Raw genomic sequence first — 22,588 nt, forward strand, 5'->3', positions numbered from 1 at the left:
TAGGGAGTGTGTAATATTTGAATTCATGTCTGTTTATAAAATATTGCAGGCGCCCCTCTCCAAATATCATATTTATCGCGCTGCCATATTTTGATTTTCTCGAAAAGAAAGTCACTGAACCAAAATGCTATATTTAAACTTTGATGTGACGCGCTAAAAACGGGTGGATCATAACACAAAACTTTCAACTTTAGTGCAACTATCTTAGTTAATTAAGATGAAATTTTTTTCGATCCAAAAGCCGCTCTGAAATTTTCCCCAAAACACGCTGCTACTACGTCAAAAGCAAAGAGCTTCACAGCTGTTGGCCTAGAGCAAAGAGCTTCATTCTCGCTCTGCATTTGAAAAATAAACGATAAATTATTTAAATTAACGCACATAATTAAAATGAAAAAAGAGTGTGGTATGTGTGTGTGTGTGGTGTGTGTTTTTGAGTGAGAGAGCAAGAGATCGTCATTGTCGCTCTAAAACCCAATGTGTAAACATAGTTTGCCACATTTTTGCTTGAACTCGAACAGAAAGTCAACAAATACGGAGTCGAATGTGTTCGAATTTATGTATTCTGCGTGAAGCATCCGAAAACTTGAAGGCACACTCTTTCGCAGCTCTTACGTATTGGTTGATATACGTTTATATAACGACGACGAGGAGCTTTTCTCCCATTTTCGTGCTCATGTTGATGCTATGCTGTACTGTTGCTGCGTAGTCGTTCGACCGAAATTCGATTTTCGATGCAATTGCCCGGTACACAAATTTTTCTCCCTTCTTTTTTTGCGCTTTCACAGCTCGGGTGATAAAGTACTCTGCAAAAGTGTTGTATTCTTTCGGATATTACGAGCTTTAAAGATATTAATATCTCTCATAAAATTGCACGCTCGATAGAGACTGCCAAATATTCGAAGCAAGGGAGACATCGAGCGAAAGAGAGAAAGAGATAGAGCAACCAATGGATTGGCACCTAATATTTTGGTACAGATTAATCGCATCGTACACGTGCATATGGCTCATTGTTATTAATTATCATTGATTCGCATCTCCTTCTGCTAAATACCAATGAACCAATAGATTCCGATCAAAATGAAAATCAAGGGAAATAAAAAGCAGGAACGAACAGAGTGTTATTGAATGCGTCGCCGTTTATTTATGTGTGTTGTTTGGGTATGCGTTGATTTTAATGTGTATATATATATGGTGCGCAAGCAACATTTGTCTCATCAGTCTTATACTATATACAATGTTTACAACTATTAGAAGGCATCGCCATCCACAGTAGCAATCACATCAATCGCAAATTTTCCCGTATCTTTCATCCATTCCTGTTGTATGTCAAATTGGATACAGAGATGAATTGGTTAATTTCGAAATGGAGCGCTACCACAGTTTGAGAGACGGAGACACTTCGTAAAATGAATTAATTTCAAACACAAGCGCCGACGCAATCCAGCTCATTTCACTCCGAGTAATTCAAGTGCGCATTTCCTATTCTGACATGGGAATGAACATGGACATTGCCATTTGCCAGGACCATTGGCGATCTGAGTCGCAATTTAGATTTGATATTGCATTTATTCTACATATACACATACACTCACACAAATTAAATGCCCTGGTCCTTTGTTCGCATATTTATACTATATTTGAGCTAATACATGTAGAGCACGAATTTTTGGGTACGGCAAACAACATTGCGGATTAGGCTGATTCGGTTAAATTTAACCGAAAGTCATTGATGTGTACTTTGCAAGTGTTTGACACTTTCATATATATATATAGATGTATATACATATGCCAAATAACAAACAAATAAAACATCGTCAGAATTCGTATACCTTCCGCACCGTTGCTATATAAGCAGTAATCGCCATTCAATATCGACAAAGATATAACACCAAACTGGCTGCTTTTTTATCCATCCCAATTGTAATGGTTTTTGGTGTGCTGCTATCGTCGTTTTCGTCGTCGTCGTCGTCGCCACCACCACCACCATTGATTTTGCTGCTGCTGGTTCAGATCATAGAGTTTTACGTGCTGGTGTGCATGTGAGTGTATGGATGCTGATGTTTGTGTACACTGTACATTTTCCGTTGTGTGTGTGGGTGTGTTTTTCTCATAAAGACCCAAGTATTTGTAACCATTCGTTGGTAAATATGAGTTGTAACTGGTATCTGTGCATGGAACCGTTGCTGCTGGTGCTGGTGCTGTTGTAGTTCATATTTCTGGAAAGCACTTTGAAAATTTTCTTGAAATCACTTTCAACATTACAACCACAGCAGCAAGAGGAAAGCGCTCCAAATGTATTACACTCTATCTTTTTCTGAACTTTAACGCAAACACACAACGATAACCAAACATTGAATTGCATAGAGGAATTGTGTCGCTCACAAATCGAGTCCAAAACCAATGAAAATTGTGTGTATATGTACTTTGTTCGCTTGTTTGAAAAGCAAGTTCGAAAACTTCCATTCAGCGCTTTAAAGTATATCGTACCATCCGCAAAATCCATTGGTAGAAATCCATCTAAAAGCGTCTCGTTCGTTGTTGTTTCATTCATTCGTTCCTTCGGTCGGTCGGTCGGTCGCTCGTGGAACGTAAACACATTTAATATATTTCCATATTATTTATGGTTCAGGACAACTTCAATGCATATGTATTATTTACAGTGTTCTACCATTCGAACTTTATATGTGAATAATATGTGATGTGTATTCATATTGAATGTTTATACGCTTTGAAAGACTATTTGTCCTTCGCAATATTTATTTATTCTTCATAGAATTTGCGTGTGCCATTTTTTTAGTCGTTGTTCATGCGATTTTCGGCTTTGTTGACAAAAAATATTGTTATTATAATTTATAATTCGAGGGAGCGAGAAAAAAATAACGAAATTTTGAGTGGAAATTCAATTATTACCTCTGAACTCATATTTTTACAGCAATTAATAAGAAATCGAACAATGGGGTAAAATTTCCGCGCATACCACGAAGACGATAAAAACGCAAATTTACTGAGAGAGCAATGGTTATCATCCACAATGAACTGTAAATCGAAGAGCTAACGTGACATCCGTTTTATTGGAAGCCGCCAATAAAGTTTGCCATCCCCTTTATATGTGATAGTAGTCTGATTGATTTTAGTGTGAAGCAATAAAAAAAATTTATCCACTTCATGGCTCAAACAATGATACAGAGATATCCATCGATTAACCTCATTTTTATTTGCATTGAAAAACACATCAATTAACGATCCTATTGTTAGTGTTGCTAAATTTTTCGCTTCATTTTCCTTGCAAATCCCAGTGTATATTTACCTACCACCGCCCTTTCCAACTGTTATTTTCCAATCAGCTGATACGCATCTCTATGTCTATCTCTTACTTATTCGCTTGTACGTTCGTTGGCACGCTCTTTCGCTCATCGATACGACAAATTTACAGTGATTCGGATGAAAATTCCTCATTATCCAATAAATAATTGCAAACTTGAATACACCTAGGCTTTTTGTGTTCAGAACTCCACCATATATGAATGGGCAAGCGGAATAATGAAACGTAATTCTGTTTTTAAATGAAGTGCCTCTGAGAAAAATTTTCAGTAAAAAAGCCCCACAAAAATATTGTCTGAATAAGATTTTCATACAAATTTTTATCAGACAATATTTTTGTGGGGCTTTTTTACTGAAAAATTTTCTCAGAGGCACTTCATTTGAAAACAGAATTACGTTTCATTATTCCGCTTGCCCATTCATATATGTTTGTCATCTCAATCATTCGCAATATTGCCCTTTCTATGTTGCGTTCGGGGCACTTTTTCGTTGTTGCTGTGAGCATCATCAGAGCCCATGTGCATATACTCATTAGAATGTGTGTATGAAGATGAGAGATAATCAATGTTTGATTTGTTGACACCGTTCAGAATTCTCTTGTTCTAGATAATGATATGCTTGCTACTCCGGCATTCGCAACATCTTCTTCAATAGACTCTTACGCTTCGGTAAATATTGTTTGATTTGATGTTATTCTTGCTTATATATCTACGTTGCTTTTTCTTATGCATTTTTTTTTTCTTGGACCATTATTGAGAACAACAGTTCCAGAATTTTATTTCCTCTGCAATCATGAAACGGCGATGATGAAACTGAGATTCGATGGATTTATGTGCCCCCCTCTCCCTCTCTCTTAACACTGCCATCATTTGGCCTATGTCAATGTAGTTCGGTTTTTATTTAAATTCCTTCTTTTATATTCGTTCTCTTTTATTATGTTTTGTTTGATTTTTTCTGCACCAAGTGTCTTATCTCTCGTTGGTGTACCTTCAGAATTTAGTTGTTGAGTGTACATTTTTCATGTTTGCTAGTACACGCAAATTCACATTTGGTTTACTCGCATCTATGTGTAAAATATGTACTTACATAAATATTTTTGTTGTTGTTGTTGCTGCTGCTGTTGTATGTGCCTTTCCTGTACGCTTTTCGTTCGCACTGATGCTCATTCAACGGATGCTTTGGAACATGTTTTGAATTCGTACATACAGGCTTTTCTTCTCTCTCTCTCTCTCTCTCTCTCTCTCTCTCTCTCTCTCTCTCTCTCTCTCTCTCTCTCTCTCTCACTTCCTCGGCATGTGAGCCCATTTTTGCTCTCGCACAAAAGTAAAACTCTTATAATAAGTGTGCTTTCAGCAAAGTTTGATTTACAAGCATGTAAATTTAATTTTTATTTATAGTCGATGCTTTGTTTGACATTCATACAACCACATCTTTCGGATATCACCTCAATGTCTTCAATTTCCATATTCGACACTTTTCGCTCCACATCGCCATCAAAATGTGCACACTCAGTTTCCCAATTTCTTTCCGTGACACAAACTGGGATGAATAATGGCGTTATGTAAATGAAAAGGAAAACAACTAATGAAAAAAAAATACGAGAAAAATATGAAGAGAGAAAAAGTATACAACGCAGCATACGAACGCAGCTATGCAACGAACTTTATCCAATAACAACAGCAACAACAAATGGGAAAAGTGAAGAAAAATGAGTAAAATAATAATTTGGTGGAAATTATTGATGAAATTACTTTCCTGTCTGTGGCCTATGTGGTAATGTGGGCGATAAGATGAAAATATGTGCAGAAATTTCTTCTATATATGAAATGCGTGAGAGGAAAAAATGTCAAAATTTATTCAATTTTTGACACGTATTTATCTCGTAAATTCGACCGTTTATGGGTAGCCAAAATCATAACAATAAAGATAAGGAATAAAACTGACATCAGTAGACCAACGAGTCATTTATTTAGAGGCGAGAAATAAATATTACAGTTGATATAGATATGTTGGATTATGGAACGTTAACATAAGTCACAATGTTCTTTCGCAATGAATTTTCATCGTTCAACCTGTTAGAAGTCAGATGCGATCATGAAAAAAAAAGAAACGGTGATTGGTACACAGAATATTGCTGACGACTCAAAAAAATATTGATGTCATTTTGAGAGATTTCATATTTTCCCAAATTGACAGCATAAGCTTATTCAAACTTATACTGTTTTTCTACGAGATCTTTAACATTTTTTTATTGAAAATACTAAACAGGTTCTAATACGATTTTCAATTTGGATACATTTTGATTTTATTCTGTGGTTGGAAAATATGGTCACATATTCTGGGGCCATTAAAATTGTGAATATAAATTCTTTAATTCGTTTCTGAATTTGTGGAGAAATCAAAATCACTGTCTTGTTGAATTTTATTGCTTGGATTATTTGCGTAGCCAGTTTGACTGTCATCTGTGTCACTTTGCAAATAGTTTGGAATGCGGATATCGGATGCTGGTTCAGCATTTGTCGTATATTCGATTTTCTGTTGTGATTGTTGCGACTGTCTTTGCTGCGGTTGTTGTTGCTGCTGCTGCGGCTGCTGCTGCGGCTGCTGCTGCTGTCGACCATGTTGGTCCACAGCAACTAAGCTTGAAGTGGGCAATTCATGTGAATTATCGAAGGTAGCATTGGTTGAATAGGTTTGATTTTGATCCACAGTTCCATAGTCACTGTAATAATTTTCGCCTGGCGATACCGTATAGTAATCATCGTGTTTTAGTTGCGCTTGCAATGCTGATTGCGTTTCGTATTGTTGATAACCATCAGATGAAGGTAAGCGGCTCATTGAACTTCCATCGTTTCCAATCATATCATTTGCATAGTATTGTATTCGCTGTGGATCCTACGGTGACAAATACAAACGCAAACACACAAATGAAAACCTTCAAAATATGCTCTCATGCGAAAAAAATAATATAGAGAAAACAACTTGAGCAGGAGAAAAGGATAAAAAGTTGAAATCGGAATAAACAGAGTTGGGAACGTTTCGACGTAACTCTTACCTATTTAAGGAATATAAAGCATATCATCACAATAGATTCTTCAGATAATATACAATTCAGAAATGTGCGAATTCTGGAAATCATTATGTGTGTGTGGCACACATATCGAAGTTCAGAGAACGTAATCTCATCCTATTTCTAAACCAATAATATGTTTTGAACGATTCTGATGCTCATGATGTTGACGATTGTTATTACTTTTTCTGTATGTTTTTGCTTCGACATATTGTCGAATGAAGCGATTGCATTCGCCCCTTTTAATGTCGACATTTGGTGTGTTGAACATTTTATTTCCACAACTCTGTTCCGAATATGTTAAGAATTTTACCTGTTGTGGTTGTTGTTGTTGCTGCTGCTGCTGTTGTGATTCATATTGTTCGTATTGAATCAGGTGATCGTCGGGATAATAATACTCTTCGTTGTTGTACACATTTTGGTTGGCTGCAATATCCGTTTGTGCTTGGTATTGGTTGTTGTCGTCGTATTGATAGTGAACTCCATTTGGTTCGACGTTATGCTGAGTATTCACTTGTGGTGAATACTCGCTTTGGAATTGCTGAGATTCTTCCGGATGGCCCGCATAATACGCTTCAGTGGGTGCTTCATGTGCAGTGTTTTGAATTTCATAGAATTGAGCCTTATCTGCTTCTTCTTCTTCTTCTTTCTTATAATTGTTATGAGGATCATCAGCCCAAGTAACGGTTTTGCTGCTGACAAAAACACAATTCAATATTCAAAAGCCATACTTGATATTGAATTTTAACTGCTTAAACCCCAAATTACTGAAATTAATTTATAACTACCATTTAAAATCAAAAGAAAGTATACCTATGTGTGGACGATACTCGAATTTTATCGGCTTCATCACCGAATTGTTTCAATTGTACTTCGTTGGTTAGTTGTTTTTGCTGTTCCATCGCACTACTGTCCAAATGAAGATTTTCCATTGCCGTTTCTACGTAAGCTTGGTCATTCGTTTCGTACGTGGAATATGGTGCATTGTTGTCGGTCACATAATACGAACTGATATCGCTTTGATTCAAATCACGACCATACTCATTGTCATGCATTGCCTCAACAGGCTGTTGAGAATTCACCACACTTACTGATGATATTTGTTGATCGGTATAGTCGACCACTCCTGCACTCTCAACAATGTCCTCTATTTTAACCGCTGCCTCAGGATCTATTGAGTTTCGTTTGTTTTCCTGGCCACCAGTAAATGTGCTAAAAATATCGGATCGAGGCGCGTTGGACGATTGGTTGTCGAAACTATTTCGGCTGTTACCAAAAGTGTTGCCATTTCCCCGATAATTTATAGCTGACAAAGATTGCAGTTGAAACGGCTCAATGTTTGTAACATTCTTTTGTAAATCGAGCAAATTGGCAGCGACACTGTACCGACGACGTACATTCGCCGCAATCGATTTTTTCCGCAATTCGCTATCATCGTCCGCCGATTTTGTCAATGAACCAGAGTCAAAGCTAGACCGACGTTTATCTCCAAATTTTGTGGGCTTTTCCTGGCTGTCACTTGGCAAGAAAAAGTGTTTTCGGGTCTCTTGTGTACCTGTCACCTGCTGCATGGAAGTGGTTGGAGATTTGTTATAGTACGCATTATCCGCAATACCTTCGTATTGATATCGGGCTTCCTCCGGCATTTCGTCATTTGGAATTGAAGATTTGACGGACTGCGTAATATGTTGAATGTCATCGTTGAATGAAAAATTATGCATATCCTTTGGCGGTGATCGTGCCAAAGATGAAATATCATCAACATCTGTTAGAGAAGGACTTTTGACAGATTGTCTCGAATCAGCCGATTCAACGCGTGGCAAGATATTATAATCGTCAAGCTCTCTTTCATGCAAATATTCATCCTTACCCACATCTTTATTCCAGGGTGTCGTATTATTACTTCCTTCATAATTATTTTCTATACTTTGTCTTGGCTTGATTTCATCCATATGTATGTTTTTCGCATCATAAAGCGGTGGTTCAACCGCTTTGTTTCGCAATTGTTGGCTGTACGAAGTAAATGTCGGCATCGGCTGGATCACTTGGTGTTTTTGGTGTGAGGTCAAATTGGAAACACCAGTTGGTTCAACTGCTTTTTGACTAGTTGATTCTTCAATAAATGAAAATTGGGGTTTAAGGCTGAAATACTGCATATCTTGCTGTTGCTGCTGAAGCTGCTGCTGTTGCTGTGGTGGCGGTTGATTTACATATCCAATAGAAGAATACGGCTGACTTCGGGCGCTTATGTTGGGCTGCGAACGCTGCGAGTCATCCGCTAATTTAGTTAGCGGAATATCAAGCGATGTTTTGTGTTGTGCCATCATTACGGGCACATAATTCCCGCTTGATGGAATGGAATCGAAATATTTATTATGATTTAATCCATCGCTCAACGTATTGGTTAGCAAATGTGAATTGGTGAAATCGCTTCCCCATCGGTTCGAATAATAGCCGATATGCTCGTTTCTTGTTTGATTATTACTTGGCAACTCTTTGAAATGGATTGTCGGTTTGTTATCGAATATGGTTTGAGTGGGTGTCATTATTTTTTGGATGAATGGTTGAGTTTCGAGTGTTCGAAGAGGTAGCTGACTTCTCTGTAAATGGAACAGTTCGTTGAATAGCGGTGCATCTGTATCATTGTTGTAAATTGGCATTAAAGGTAATGATGGACATGGAATTTCTCGTACAATGGCTGTTGTTGGCATTGGCTGCGTCGTTACATGCTGTTGTACAGTTGTTGATGTATTGCCCATTGATTTATCATCATTAGACTTTTGATAAACTGGCTCTTGAACTTCGTCCAAATGTGCGGGTCGTTCGAATATCAATGGTCGTGAGTTGTCACCAACAGCACCAGCACTAGCACCAGCACCAGTACAATTGATAACACGATTATGATATTCATATGAAGCCGGAGCTGGTAAACAATGTGCTGCATTCGAAAATAATACATTCGGATACATAAGTTGTTGATGATAATACGCGCTTCGTCTCCAATTATTTATGACTATTCGCTCTTGTTGCGTCTGAAAAATACGGTATACAATTTTATAAGCATCTAAATACTAAATAGTCGATTGATTTTGATTCCGTTACAATGCCTTGACAATGCCTTCTGAGCGGTACTCTACGAACATACTTGGTACGTACCACATGAGAATTAACTGTCAAAATTTGTGAAATAAACTTTTTTCCCTTATGAGATAAAAACCTGATTACGGAGATTCAAAAAGGTGGGGCAACGAAGTCAAAACAGAAAACGAACGAAAAAGCAAGAGATAGATAGAGAGAGAGAGAGAGAGAGAGAGAGAGAGAGAGAGAGAGAGAGAGAAAACACTTAACGATTCTTACCTTCAACCTTTTCAACTTTTCCGTGTTTGATGCCATAGCGGCCGCTTTGGTCTGAACCTCCTCCAACATTTGCAATAGTTCTTCGTTACGATTCAATCGTTTACGCTCATGCTGCAGCAATGTATCGTACTTTGATTTATGAATAGATGCCGACTTCTCGCTACAGTATCAAATTAAGTAGAGAAGAAAAAAATTGCCATCATACGATATGGGTAGAACATATGAAATACACAAGCGCACGCATAGCAACGAAATTGATTAAAATTATGCGGTGAGCTTAACTTTTGTTATGTCTATATGGTACATATATACATTTATACATAAAGTATACTTTTTTTTATGCAACGTTAAATCCCAAGAAACATTCATGTAACGCAATTTAGTCATTTTTAACGTTAAAAGATGTAACGTTTTCAGACTTTTTTTTCCGTCAAAATCGACTGAAATTTCAGTGTAAACCAACTGTATGAATATTGGGAACGAGAAAATGTTAGATTTTAAATTAAAGAGAAAAGAATTATGTATCAATTAATAGTGTTCACAAAAATAGTATAAAATTCTATGATTTAAATTGTTCATGTTTTTGTTCATGTATTGATCCAAAGAGAATAAACTAAATGGTTCATTTCTTCTGATTTTCAACGATTACGTTTTAAATTGTCCAGAGATGGCAGGCAAAACTAATGTAGTGAATATTCCCGCTATTAGTGTTGGTTCATTTTGAAGTTTGTTATTATAAACAAACCGCCGTTCACAATTTCACCATGTCATGAAATATGAATCTTTGCTTCGTTCGACTAAATTCATATTGAACAGCCAGCAAAAGGGAAAAAGGGTAAGTCATTTGAATTGTTATCGTTGTGACATCGAACGAGTGATCGAACCAAACAATACCACCGTGTGCATGTGATTTTCGAAATCAACAAACCATCGATTGTTGTGTGTTTTTTTGTTTGTTTACAGTTTTGATCCGTAGCCTGTGGAAGAAATCTGCTGTCGAAATATCGTGAGCGTTTCGATATTTTATCACGGTGTGCGGTGTTCGTGTCACAACCAAATTCAGCTTGATGTGTCAAACTGATGCCGGTTGCACATTCACATTGATCTGAGCATTTGGAAAGGCAATTCATTTGTTGTGAATACTGTTCGATTTACAGTGATTGTTTTTTTCGTTTTTCATTCAAATTAAGTAATTTAGAAGCAACAAAAAATCATTTCTAGTACGTTCCAAAGTAATTTTTGTGTTTTCATTCCATTTTTTCAGGGTTCAATAATGGGCAGAAAAAGGATAGGGGCACATACCATTCGTGGCAATAGGTCGAAACTGCGGAAAGTTGAAGATGGCAAGCAAAAGGAGGAGAAAGCATACTTTGCAATCAAGTTGGCCGCCACTAGTATTGTTCGACCGGAATATCGTGATCGTATTCTGCCATGGATCACAAAAACCAGCATAAAATGCACCGAAATATCTGAATTGGCGTCGCTTTTATTCCTCAACAAAGTCAGAGCTGCCACTGAACAGGCCATCATCACCGGCAATTGGGAATATTTCGACGATGGCGATGGAATGCACATCATCGAAAATTGCTTCTATGCTGTGTTGCGGCGCTACAAGGAAGACGATTTCATTATGGATCCATGGTTCCGGCATTGCTTTGAGAATGTGGACATCGAGAATCGCTCCGCATGGCCAAACAATGATTACTTCGGCAACTTGATGAAATATTTGTTCCAACAATATGGCCGTAATGTGAAGACGAATTTGGATACACATGCACAGAAACGATTGCGGTATTTCTTGAGATTGAAGGCATTCAGACAGAACTACACTAACCGGATTCGTGGCCTACCGGACACATACGATGAACGAGATGTGGCAAATGCAGTGTCATGGGCAATCAAACGATATGACGCAACAAGAGGTGATGCTAATCGCTTGGCCAAACGAGATCGATTGTTGCGTTACGTTCGAGACATTCGTGGACCAGCTGACGATGATATCGCCAAATTCTCCAAAGACGAAGATACATGGTTTGCATCATTGCCAATGTGGTTGATCATGCAATCAGAAATCGAAACGCACCTAAACTGGGTTGAACAACACCACGACAACATCGTGCAAGTCATTGCGTTGCCAAACATCAAGAATTTGGTGGTCATCTCAATCTGTCATCACACGCGAAAGGCAGTGAGAATAGACGCTGATGTTTTGTATCGTATGATGTGCGAAACCGGTACCATTCCGCGTGATGAATATGGTCGGCAACATACAGTGGGCCACGTCACGTCAAAATCAAATCAAGCGTATTATTTCAATATGATTTTTAACATGGAGAAAATCAATCGAGTGTTGAAAGCAAACAAAAAATTCGAACATATTCTCAGCGATGGTGTATCGGCATCGATTCTGTACACAGTGAAAAAAACCGTTGTCGACAAGTTAGTGGAAGATGGTTTGGTGCGTAAACGGTACTCTGATGGCTTCTATGTCTATAAATTGGGCATTGATTGGGGCATGAAGACGTGGAATGCAACCGTTAGGCGACGAATTAATAATGACAAAAAGCGAATTCATAATGGCAAAGAGGTATGTTAGCGATTGAATGCATTCTATTGTGATTGTGTCATTTGAATCCATTTCATTGTTTAATTTTTATTGTTCGATTTTTGTTTCCATCTCACAGATGAACTTCACAATCAACAGCAAGAAGTATCATTATGGGACCGAAGAAGGAGTGCGTAAGGAAAAGAGAGAGCGATGGACTCGTGCCTTTGGGCAGTTCGAAGAGAGTGATCGAAACAACCGAGTGCGATATGACCGAATGCCATCACCAAAAGGAAGCAATTGGCGTGACTACATACGGCATCGATTGACCATCATGAAGAAAGCCATTGCAGTGTACACAACCAAAAAGTACACACGTTTAAGTTTTGATCATTACATCGAGTCCAATCGGATCAGTGACAAGGTGGCCGCAATGCTGGTAAGAATTTACGATTGAATTTTTGTTTCTTTGGAAAAAATTGAATGTTTTTGTTGTTCCTCAACAGACAAATCGCAAACGATGCATCATTAACATTGGAGCTTCCCAACCAGCTGCAAATTCACCAATACAGATCAAGAAACACGTTCGATGCCCGGGCGTGCGGAAATTGGTGAAGAGTTTCAAGAAAATGGAAGGCAATGTCATACGATTTGTGAACGAAGCCAGATCATCACGATTGTGTGCCAGATGTTTCGAACCATTTCCATTGAGTACATTGAACGATCGTGTCAAGGTGTGTGAATGGTGTATGCCCGATCAAGATGATTGACCTGATGGAATGAAGCTACCAGAGAAAATTGTAGCGGCAAAGAGCAAGCGGAAGTTACGATCAGAGCGACGAGCGATGCGACAAGCAGCAGTGCAGAATCCAAATCAACCCCGTGGTTTTGTGTCTAAGGTGATTTGCTACCGTAAAAACTGGCAACAAAACGCGGCAAACGGTATGGATGACAATGTTGAAGAGCGCAGAGGTGTAATCATTCACGACGCTGAACTCGGTATCATCGAGTACACAGATGAATATGTGCCCGAAGACCCTGTTGACGACTCTCCAGTACTGAAGACAGTTTGGCAACGTGACATTTCGGCTGCAAAATTGATCTTGTACAGAGGTATGTTACTCATTGAATTAAAATTGATGCAATAGTAATGTGTGTGTGTTTTTTTTTTCTCTTTGTTTCAGGGCATTGCGAACTCTTTGGACATCGGCTGCATGATGCGTTCACACGTCAACACCTCGTGTATCCAACTCGATTCCGAGTCAACTTCAACATTCATTAATATCAATGGAGCCGCAATTTATGTTTTATTTTTCAAAAGAATTTATGTAACAGTATGTTATTTGTAGTTGGTTGAGGTCTTTGTCTCCCAGACATCATCGATACCAGATATCGATGGCTATCTATATTCTATAGTCTATATAGATGTAGGTAGAGTACAGGATAATTCCTGTAGGTGAGTATCACTATTTATTAGCATATTGAATATTGATTCATAATCGTTTTTATATCATTCTGATTGATTTGTTTTTACTGCTCTTTTTCTACTTCCATTGTGACGTTAAAAATGACTGAAACTACACCCAAATGCGGGCCCAAATTCAACCGTTTACATACGCTTGGTAATGGATGTATTTGCGTTAACAATTGTTCCTTGGGGTAGGACAAAGGTTCAATTAGGGAAATTTATTCGAGGATTGTTGCCAACAATGTTTTGTTTTTTTCTTTCTCCGCTTGTTAATATCGGCAAAAAATTGTGAGTCATCAATTTCATGATATATGCATATGCGTGGTATGATTGACGAAAATTGAATTATAGTAATATATATTTATATAAAACAAGAATAATCAATACAAATTATAGCTGGCAGCAATAATCTATACCATGTTTCAATAGATACTGCAATGAAAAGAAAACCTTACCAATCGTTGCGTTCCTTCATCAATCTTTGAAATTTAATTTCCAGATCCTTCCGTGCATTTTCGCTGCAATTAAACGAATTATTCATTTCAAGTGCATAGCTTTCCAAATTTAAAGTGATTGATTGCGATGAAATCAAGTTCGTATTGCTTTCAAAACCCATGATGGAAGCTTGCAAATACATTATGTTGTGTGCACAGATACTTAAATTCGGTTTGCAAATGTGGCTCGAAGTGCAATGCGATTCTCGTCAATAAGGGCCTCTTAAATTGAGTTTCGTTTTTCCATATCGCACTATATCTTGTACATCTATCTCCCTTTCTCTCTCTCTCTCTCTCTCTCTCTCTCTCTCTCTCTATCTCTTTCTCTCTTTATCGTGTACAACTCGGTGAAAACAACGCACCACTGGCGGTAAAAACCTCCCATACAAATATTTAGTGTAGCACATTTGCATACCGAGTAGCAAATACCAACACATGGAATTCAAAAGCGGATTTTGGTTAATTGTTTATAGTGGAAAATTGATCATTACAAGGCAACATTTTGTATTAAGTGTGCTTACCTCTTTTTCACTTTGCTTTGAAGACGCTCCAATTTTTGCTTGTATCGTTGGTAGTCGGTACCGAACATTTTTAGCTGCTGCTTGTGTTTCTTGTTATTGTTGTTGTACGTCCTTTTTACTCTATATTCTGGATAATATTTTTGCCAAATCTTTTGCGGAACATGTACAATTACGCCCTTCAACTAATACTCGTTCTCTTGCCACGTTTTAATTACGATCTAAATCCCATTGGATCAAACAAATCGAAATATATTAATTTGGTAATTAAAATACCAATGCAAATAAATTGCAATCCAATATTGATTAATAGCTATAAATTTTCATTTATACGCAAAAGTAAATTGTATTCATTCACTTATATAATTATGAAACGTTTCATTTTGATGAATATCAGCTTTTAACAAAGTGAAATGGCTCATCACAAATCGTACATAGTGATTTTCCCTAGGGATTTAACTCGTACAAATCATCAACGAACTCATAATAAGTGAACGAATATTTAGTTTTCGCCGCGAATTACTCCGTATTCATGAATCCCCAAAGCATAGAAGTTCATAGTGGCTTGACAATTAAAAGAACGGATTCGTACATAATTCACACGGGATAAATGGTTCTTTTTTCGTAAAATAAAAAATGAAGAGTTGTTATCAAAATTTGGAAATGCTTCATTGCATTTCATTCGGATGACGATTGACATCGAAACAGCATATCAAAACGTGCACATGAAACCTTTATAATTGTTAATCGCATTTGGCATATGGGTTTTGAATTTTTTTTTTTCGTTTAAAATTATATTTCCAGAGATTATTGGGCTAAATTATCAAAATTAATGAAGTTTACATTCGCTTTTTTTTGCCTAGTGAACATACGTTTTTATTATTTGGTTTTTTTTTTCTCAAATTATTCCAATTAGCCGGGGCAGGGTTCTTTTTTCACAATTGGAATGGTGAATTGCGGAACAGAACAACAACTTTTTACCGCCAAACATTATCTCCATTTAAACTTGGATCAAAGTGGAAATAACCTGGATTTTACACACGAAACATAAAACCATGCATTCATTGTATTTGAAGCAATTTGATACTCATCCACTTACGAGCGTATACTCGGTTGGTATATGATTCCTTGGTAAAACTTATTATCTCGTTTCTTTTTACGGGACAAACACAGTATTTTGTTAGCAGAAAAATTCATTTCAACTTCACCATCAGCTTGAGTTTCATTTTTACATACAAGTCAATTGCAATGCATATAAATATTATATATATTTCATGTTGAAATTAAATTTCATTTTATGCTGGATGTCACACACACACACACACACACACACACACACAAGTAGTAAATCGGCTGAAGGAAAAAATAAAGAATGTTCACTGTCGTTATAAGTAATTGAATCTGATGCGTACCGAAGAGTCATTTAATTTTTACAATACACACTACACTCACTATTTTGTTCCCTACCACCAAAGTAAATGGGTAGAAAACTGTGGAGAACAGCAGATGGATAATAAATGACATTCAATTCATAGAGGCGCCCGGCCAGAACTACAGTTCTTTTTTTGTTTTATCGCATTAATTGAATGCAAACCACATTGAAATGAAAATAAGACTCTAACTCAACCGCTCTTCTTTCTCTTGCTTTTGCTTCTACAGAATTTCGATGAAACTTCATCGCTGTTAACACAAATAAGATGCATATTATTTCAATACTGTTTCATTGGAGTATTGAAATAATACGAATTTACCCACAATCAATCACCTTATGAAAACAATTAGTTCATACAAAATAGTTGTAAAAATCATAAATAAGATGCTGTCACTGCTAAAAATAAAAAAAATAGAAACAATGGTCAGCCACAAACCTATGACAATCTTGTACACGAAACTGTGCATTTGCACGAGAGTGACACTTTGTTTAGTATGAAACATGCAAAAAAAAAAAATCCAACGAACAATGTATTGTTCCGCACTCTCCCGAGCTCGAGGAACAATCAACAACCACAACATTCACCGTTGTATTCTTTCTATTACCTGCAAACGGTTTCCTTCCGTCACTTTAAATGATAATTTTATTCCGTTTCATTGTGTTGGTGTAGTTTTTCGAAAATACATGAATATCAAACAACAAATATGTTAAGTTAGTTATGCATATATTGGTGAACGAGCATATGCGTTGTGTAGCATGTGTTCCAGTGCGGCACGTTAGATTGCTTTCGAAAAAATACCATAATATCTATGATACAATTATTAATCAGACGAACAAACATTTGGAAAGTTGAAAAAAAGGGAAAGTACATGCAGTCCGACACCTTGCAATTGAAATGTGTTTGTAAACACAGAGTTACAGGGGAAAATAACAACAACAACGACATGCAAAGGACAACTGTATGAGTGAAATCGAAAGGTTTGTAGTGTTGGTAATGAATGGGAACGTCAAAAACATGTGTATAGACTTGGTTGCGCTTGAAAATGGCTAAAGGACAACATACACCTCAAGCGATGCCATTTGCATCGAAACAAACGCTCAACATTTACAATGAGCTTAGTTTTTGTTTATAAATCTAAATAATTCTTGTCTCAACCTCATCAATTGAAATATGTGATAAATGTTGGCAATAGCAAAATTTTGCATCCACTTTTGGAGTGTCAATTGTTTCGACGTGTGTCAAATGCTTGCAGCATTGAGTGAGAAAAAGAATGGGAATGATGAGACAAAGAAAGAGAGTGGGAGACAGCGAGAAGGAGTCCTTTATATTGTCATAAAATATGAGTTTTTGTTGGTTGCAGTCTTGTATTTTTCTTTACGGGTTTCTTTTTTTGTTTCTTTTTTCCATAGTTGGTTTTTGTATGAAAAACGCCGCGCCGAGACTTGTAGATTTAATTTAATGCTCATTCAATTTGATAATTTCATTTCATGTTCCTATCGCTTCTTGCAATTGTTTTTCTCATTCATTTTACCTCTCTCTATTTTGATCATTTTTATTCACAGCCATTATTTCAAATAGTGTTTTGTCTTTATATTTTCTTCGGTTGGAATATCTGGCGATGATGACAGCGACAACGAAAACGAAAACGGTATAGTCTCTGTGCCCGATGGTGGATTTAATTCATTGCGTTCGTGAACAACAGCAACAGCAGCAGCAGCAACGTTTCTTTCATTACGTTCACATTTAATCACGCAGGATACCGCTGCAAATAAACAAACCCGAAAGTTTATTTGACTGAGGTAAGTGAATGGAAGTCAGGGGTTTCGAATGTGCTCGTATGATGAGTCAATGGAGTGTCTCTCTTGCGTATGGTTGTGAGCATATTCACGTAGAACTCAAACCAATCAAAATGACCAGGTGTGCCGTTTCTGTTGAATGTTGTGGGCAACGACGGCCAAAAGAAACCATGTGGTGCCTCAAAGGCAGAACGTTTTAATTGTCTTTTATTAGGATGTGTTCCGATGTGACCGATAGACCGACTATATTCTCTTTTATTGGCTGCATTTAATGTATCATACGAATTAGTTCAATGGACCAGTACAATGGTTTTGGTTGAGTCATTATTTGCTAGCGACTATGTGCGAATATTGGTGCCGTTGCATTGAATTATTGCAGCATATTCACTGATTTCAAATGTCTCATTGCACTTTTTTGCCATCAAGGTGCTGGGCTCTTTCATCTTATTGAACTTGAGCCGAATATGTGCATACGTACGTGTGTGTGTGTGTGTGTGTGTGTATTTGTTGACCGTTAATCGATAAACGGTTCACCAAACATGGTTTGTTTCAAAACCAAACCTATATTGCATCATTCCACCGAGAGAGAGCTAGTTGAACATCGTTTCTTTTTATTTCAAATGTTTTCCCAAATGAGTTTACAGTTTATTTTTGTGCACAAAATCTATGCATGGCATCGATTTGGACATATGTGTACGAGATAATGTTGTGCATAACGGGCCTCATGCGTTTTCAAATAGGCAAGGGCATACATGTGTGATGTACACAATGCATTTCATTCAATGCATCATATCAAAAGCCATCAAATGGACAATTCCCCGGATGTTTGCTCGATGCGTCGTCTATAGCGTGTTCTAAATCAAGCGTTCCATGTTTTTTTTTACAATCAGACACAGCCCAATAAAATGTCATGCAATCCATGATAACTTTTCACAATTTTATGTCCAAACATAACCTCCTATTGAAAATCTGTTGTCCTGCGTAAGAGCCTAATTTGATTTTGAGATACTCTTCGTATCGATCGCTCAATTTAACTGCTGCCTTAGGTTTAGTACAGCAACAGTACGCACGAAAATGTAATGACCACTGGATTTAGCTACACCGCTGAACGTTTTCAATCGTTTCCAAGCCAGAGATCGTACACTCCTTAACCATATTAACAACATACTACATCAAGGCATATTTTGATTATATGGGTAAGTAACCATTTTACGATAATCTTTAAATACGAATCGGCAATCGGTCGATAATAAAAGGTACCCACTGCATGTTTCCATTATTTGACTTCGTTTGCACACTTTGGCCATACGAATGTTACGTATGATGTGATGTGCTTCGTGTGCGTCATAGCTTAGAGGCGATTGGAAAAAAAAGAGGAAAAAAGAAGAAAAAGAGCGCAATCGGTCAAACGAGATGGGGTGAAAATCAAAAGCAATAAATTTATTTATTTATTTAAACGATTGAGAAAATGTTAATCACAGCTGCTTAGCCAATAAATAGTGTATATGTGTGCTATACCCAAACATATGAGCATCGATACTTTCGAATGATTTCGATGCGGCGCGAATATTAGGAATCGACGTTACTACTGTGTGCACAATGGCCCAAGAAAACTGAACTGATTTTTTCGATTTTTATTATTGGCAGGGGTATGCATGGGCACAAGGCGACGCCACCAGATTACATTTGGGAAAAATTATATGTGCGTGCTCTGTATCGTTCTGTGTCCCTGCTTGCGCTCGGTCCAAATCGATTGTAAATATGACATTCTTTATTGTTGTTTGCATTGTATTTATTTGCTGGCAATAGCGCCAAAAACTGGAGAAGGTTCTCTACCTTTTGCCATTTCATTTACCATATTATCTATAAATAGAAAACACGAGACTGTACCGTATTCACTTCGGGTTTTTTTTCGCCATCATTTTTCACTGAACTGAAAATTTGTAAACAGTGTCAGAAATCGATTAGTCATTCAGGAAATCGATCAACACGCGCTGAATGCATTCAAGTTTCCACTTTGATTTTGCCACCGAGCCAGATACACATGAAAAATCTCTGTAGTGATCGATTGACGACAATTTATTTTAGTTTTGTTCCCTTTGAATTTGATTAGTTTCTTTGAAGTTATTTGTTCTTTTTTTCCCTGAAATATTTTTCTCTTTTACGTTATTTTCAACATTTTTTTCAAGGTTCTCATTGTTGATTACATTTCAAATTGATTCGTGGGAAATTGAATGTTGCAGCGAAAAGTAAGTGAGAATAAAAAAAAACCTGTAAATTATTTATATAATTCGGCCCCAAGAGATTTGTGTTGCATAACATCTCATCAACATGCTTTCTTAGATGTGCGATAAAATAGTTATCAATACAGATCTAAATGAACAGATGTAAATGTTCTGGATACATGGTATCGAATGCGGGCACAGAGGGAAATCAGCATCGGTAAAAAATGCCAATGACTTTTGAGTTGACAATGAAATGAGGTTTTCAACAGCAAATTTTCTCGATTTATCCGACAGTCCATTTCGAGATTAAACACCATTTTAATTCAGAGAGAGAATGCTGTTAGCTACCCTCCGAGAATTGTATTAAATGCAAACGATTGTTGTAATTGTGTACCAGTCGCTGATGACTACAAATTATTCATTAAATTTGTTCGGAAACTTGATTTCGAACGAAAAACTGAATGTATGAATAATAATGCTTTGGAATCGATTTTCTTCTTGCTTGGAATCAAACACACACACCAAAAATGAAAATAAAGACACGAAAGTAAAAACTTTCTGTTTCAGTTGTGTGATGAGGTTAAATTTGTTCTTCTGTGTAACGTGTAACTATTATGTATGCAACGGTAGTTAAGTTTTACGATGGAATTCTTTTTCTTTTTGCTACAACTTCTTCCTCGTCGTTCTGCTCCGTTTCGCCTGCAAAAATATACGTTTTTTTCCTTCATTCGGGTGGTATCCCATCGCAACAGACGAAAAACGAACAGTAATTTTTCTTCATTCACAACTTTTATGTTTGTTCCACCTTGCCATGGTACAGCTGCTTGTGTCAGTTCCTGTTTTCGTTTTTATTCCCTCGCCTTTTTACTAAATATTTGATTTACATTTATTTCGATGTATATGTTTGTGAATCTTGGCAAAATTCAGCTGAATTTATGCACTTCATATTCCTGTTCTTTTCTGTTTTTTTCTTCTTTTCCCTTCTTTTATTCGTTTAGTTTGCCTTACATTTTCATAACTTTATTTTTTCGCGTTCCACTGTCTTGGATGCTGTGTATTTGCTTCGAAGATGTTTGCTATTACACCGTATTGCCAAACTTGTTGAACAAACAATGTCTCTCTTAAATAATACAAGCAATGAGAAAAATTGACGCGTACAAAGAACATACACTGTCAGTGAGTTGTTCACTGAATTAAAGCACAATTTGTACTGAACATATTAGCTTTTTTTCCACCACTTCCAGAAATCAAAAGCAAAAAAAAAGACGGCGACGACAACAACAACAACACCACCATCACACGAACAATAAACGAACATGACTCAGACCGAAAGCGATCGAGTTAAACATCACAAACTGGTAAGGCAACGAAGAGTTTTGATTGCAGTGATTCAAAACATATAACATTTACGATTAAATAGTAAAGAATATGCGAAAGGATTATTCGAATTTAGGGAGTCGGAATCTTGAAAATTGAACGGAAAACAAATGAAATTTTTTCAATTGTTCAATTTTTAGGAAATGTGTTTTGCATAATGCAGGCACCCCACGGAATTGCTTTTCGACATCCGATCGGTTTATAGATAAATCCGAAATTGAAAAATGTCAAATGGGGTTTGCCATGTCAATTGCAACATTCCATGATTTCTGCTTCGTGCTTGTTTTTTTCCATGCCAATTTCCGAATGAGCCAAAACAAAATCCAAAGTTGACTAAAATAAAATTCGACTCAAGCATAAATATTGAAAAATGTTTTGCGTCGATGGTACAGAAACTACAACACGAACGAGTATTTATTGTAACACTTATGCTTTCAAGTATCGATATTCGGGGCGTTCGTGCGATCGTGTAATATAAAACTGGTACCAATGGATTTGTTTGTTGTTTTTTTCTTTCCTTGACGATTATTATCGTTGAATTATCAATTCCATCGTCTTCATCGGATTTTCGCCTCTATGTTTCCATTATGGTTTTGCAAAACCAACGTTGGCTTTCGCGTGTTTGCCAACGACGACGACGACAACGACAAATAACAACAATGAAGAATTGCTTGCTCCTCTTTTTATTGCTTTTGTTCAGAGTTGAAATTTTAGCTGGATATAACTGTTTGTTGAATTTTCCACCATTTGGAAATTACGTGCATACAGTACATAACGCATAATTGGCGCGATATTTTTCGGTTCGTTTGGCGAATACATTGCACGCATTCACGCGCATCTCGATGAAAATTCAACAAACGGATATATCCAGCTAAAGTGGTAACTCTGCTTTTGTTGGAATTCGATTTCAAAAATAAAGCATGACTTAGTTCGCTCATCGTCTCGCTATTTTATTTATTTTGTGTGCGCTGCATGGTACCACCA

The 22,588-nt window shown here is 37.0% G+C and overlaps 2 protein-coding genes across 8 annotated transcripts; one reads left to right on the top strand and one right to left on the bottom strand.

Moving 5' to 3' along the window:
* Positions 1-5,248: 5,248 nt before the first annotated feature.
* On the bottom strand, positions 5,249-21,550 carry LOC129579071 (putative uncharacterized protein DDB_G0271606). Of its 6 annotated transcripts, none has more exons than XM_055468656.1 (7): positions 21,236-21,550; positions 14,777-14,994; positions 14,217-14,279; positions 9,749-9,908; positions 7,205-9,423; positions 6,705-7,083; positions 5,249-6,216 (listed from the first exon to the last, which is right to left on the bottom strand). In XM_055468656.1, the coding sequence occupies exons 2-7, from the start codon at positions 14,842-14,844 to the stop codon at positions 5,692-5,694; spliced, it is 3,414 nt and encodes a 1,137-aa protein (XP_055324631.1). In that variant the 5' UTR covers positions 14,845-14,994; positions 21,236-21,550; the 3' UTR covers positions 5,249-5,691. The 6 variants fall into 6 exon arrangements, with proteins under 6 accessions (XP_055324631.1, XP_055324629.1, XP_055324628.1 ...); XM_055468654.1 differs by having other exon boundaries at positions 6,705-7,086; positions 21,236-21,402; XM_055468653.1 differs by lacking the exon at positions 21,236-21,550 and adding an exon at positions 16,642-17,072 and having other exon boundaries at positions 6,705-7,086.
* LOC129579087 (uncharacterized) lies at positions 10,379-14,167 on the top strand. 2 transcript variants are annotated; one of them, XM_055468730.1, is made up of 7 exons: positions 10,379-10,583; positions 10,712-10,904; positions 11,013-12,335; positions 12,433-12,732; positions 12,800-13,406; positions 13,478-13,749; positions 13,957-14,167. In XM_055468730.1, exons 3-5 carry the CDS (start codon positions 11,022-11,024, stop codon positions 13,061-13,063), a joined length of 1,878 nt encoding a protein of 625 aa, XP_055324705.1. In that variant the 5' UTR covers positions 10,379-10,583; positions 10,712-10,904; positions 11,013-11,021; the 3' UTR covers positions 13,064-13,406; positions 13,478-13,749; positions 13,957-14,167. The 2 variants fall into 2 exon arrangements, with proteins under 2 accessions (XP_055324705.1, XP_055324704.1); XM_055468729.1 differs by lacking the exon at positions 13,957-14,167 and having other exon boundaries at positions 10,712-10,869.
* Positions 21,551-22,588: the final 1,038 nt, after the last annotated feature.

This window comes from Sitodiplosis mosellana, unplaced genomic scaffold (genome assembly GCF_009176505.1).
Source record: "Sitodiplosis mosellana isolate CC-2019 unplaced genomic scaffold, AAFC_SMos_1.0 Smas_scaffold_6226, whole genome shotgun sequence".
Classification (NCBI taxonomy): domain Eukaryota; kingdom Metazoa; phylum Arthropoda; class Insecta; order Diptera; family Cecidomyiidae; genus Sitodiplosis; species Sitodiplosis mosellana.

Coding starts and splice junctions, on each gene's coding strand:
- LOC129579087 (XM_055468730.1), top strand. CDS start 11,022: ATGGGCAGAAAAAGGATAGGGGCACATACCATTCGTGGCAATAGGTCG. Junction 12,336..12,432: donor GAATTCATAATGGCAAAGAG/GTATGTTAGCGA, acceptor TCCATCTCACAG/ATGAACTTCACAATCAACAG. Junction 12,733..12,799: donor ACAAGGTGGCCGCAATGCTG/GTAAGAATTTAC, acceptor GTTCCTCAACAG/ACAAATCGCAAACGATGCAT.
- LOC129579071 (XM_055468651.1), bottom strand. CDS start 14,398: ATGTATTTGCAAGCTTCCATCATGGGTTTTGAAAGCAATACGAACTTG. Junction 9,424..9,748: donor AAAAGTTGAAAAGGTTGAAG/GTAAGAATCGTT, acceptor CGTATTTTTCAG/ACGCAACAAGAGCGAATAGT. Junction 7,087..7,204: donor CGAGTATCGTCCACACATAG/GTATACTTTCTT, acceptor TGTTTTTGTCAG/CAGCAAAACCGTTACTTGGG.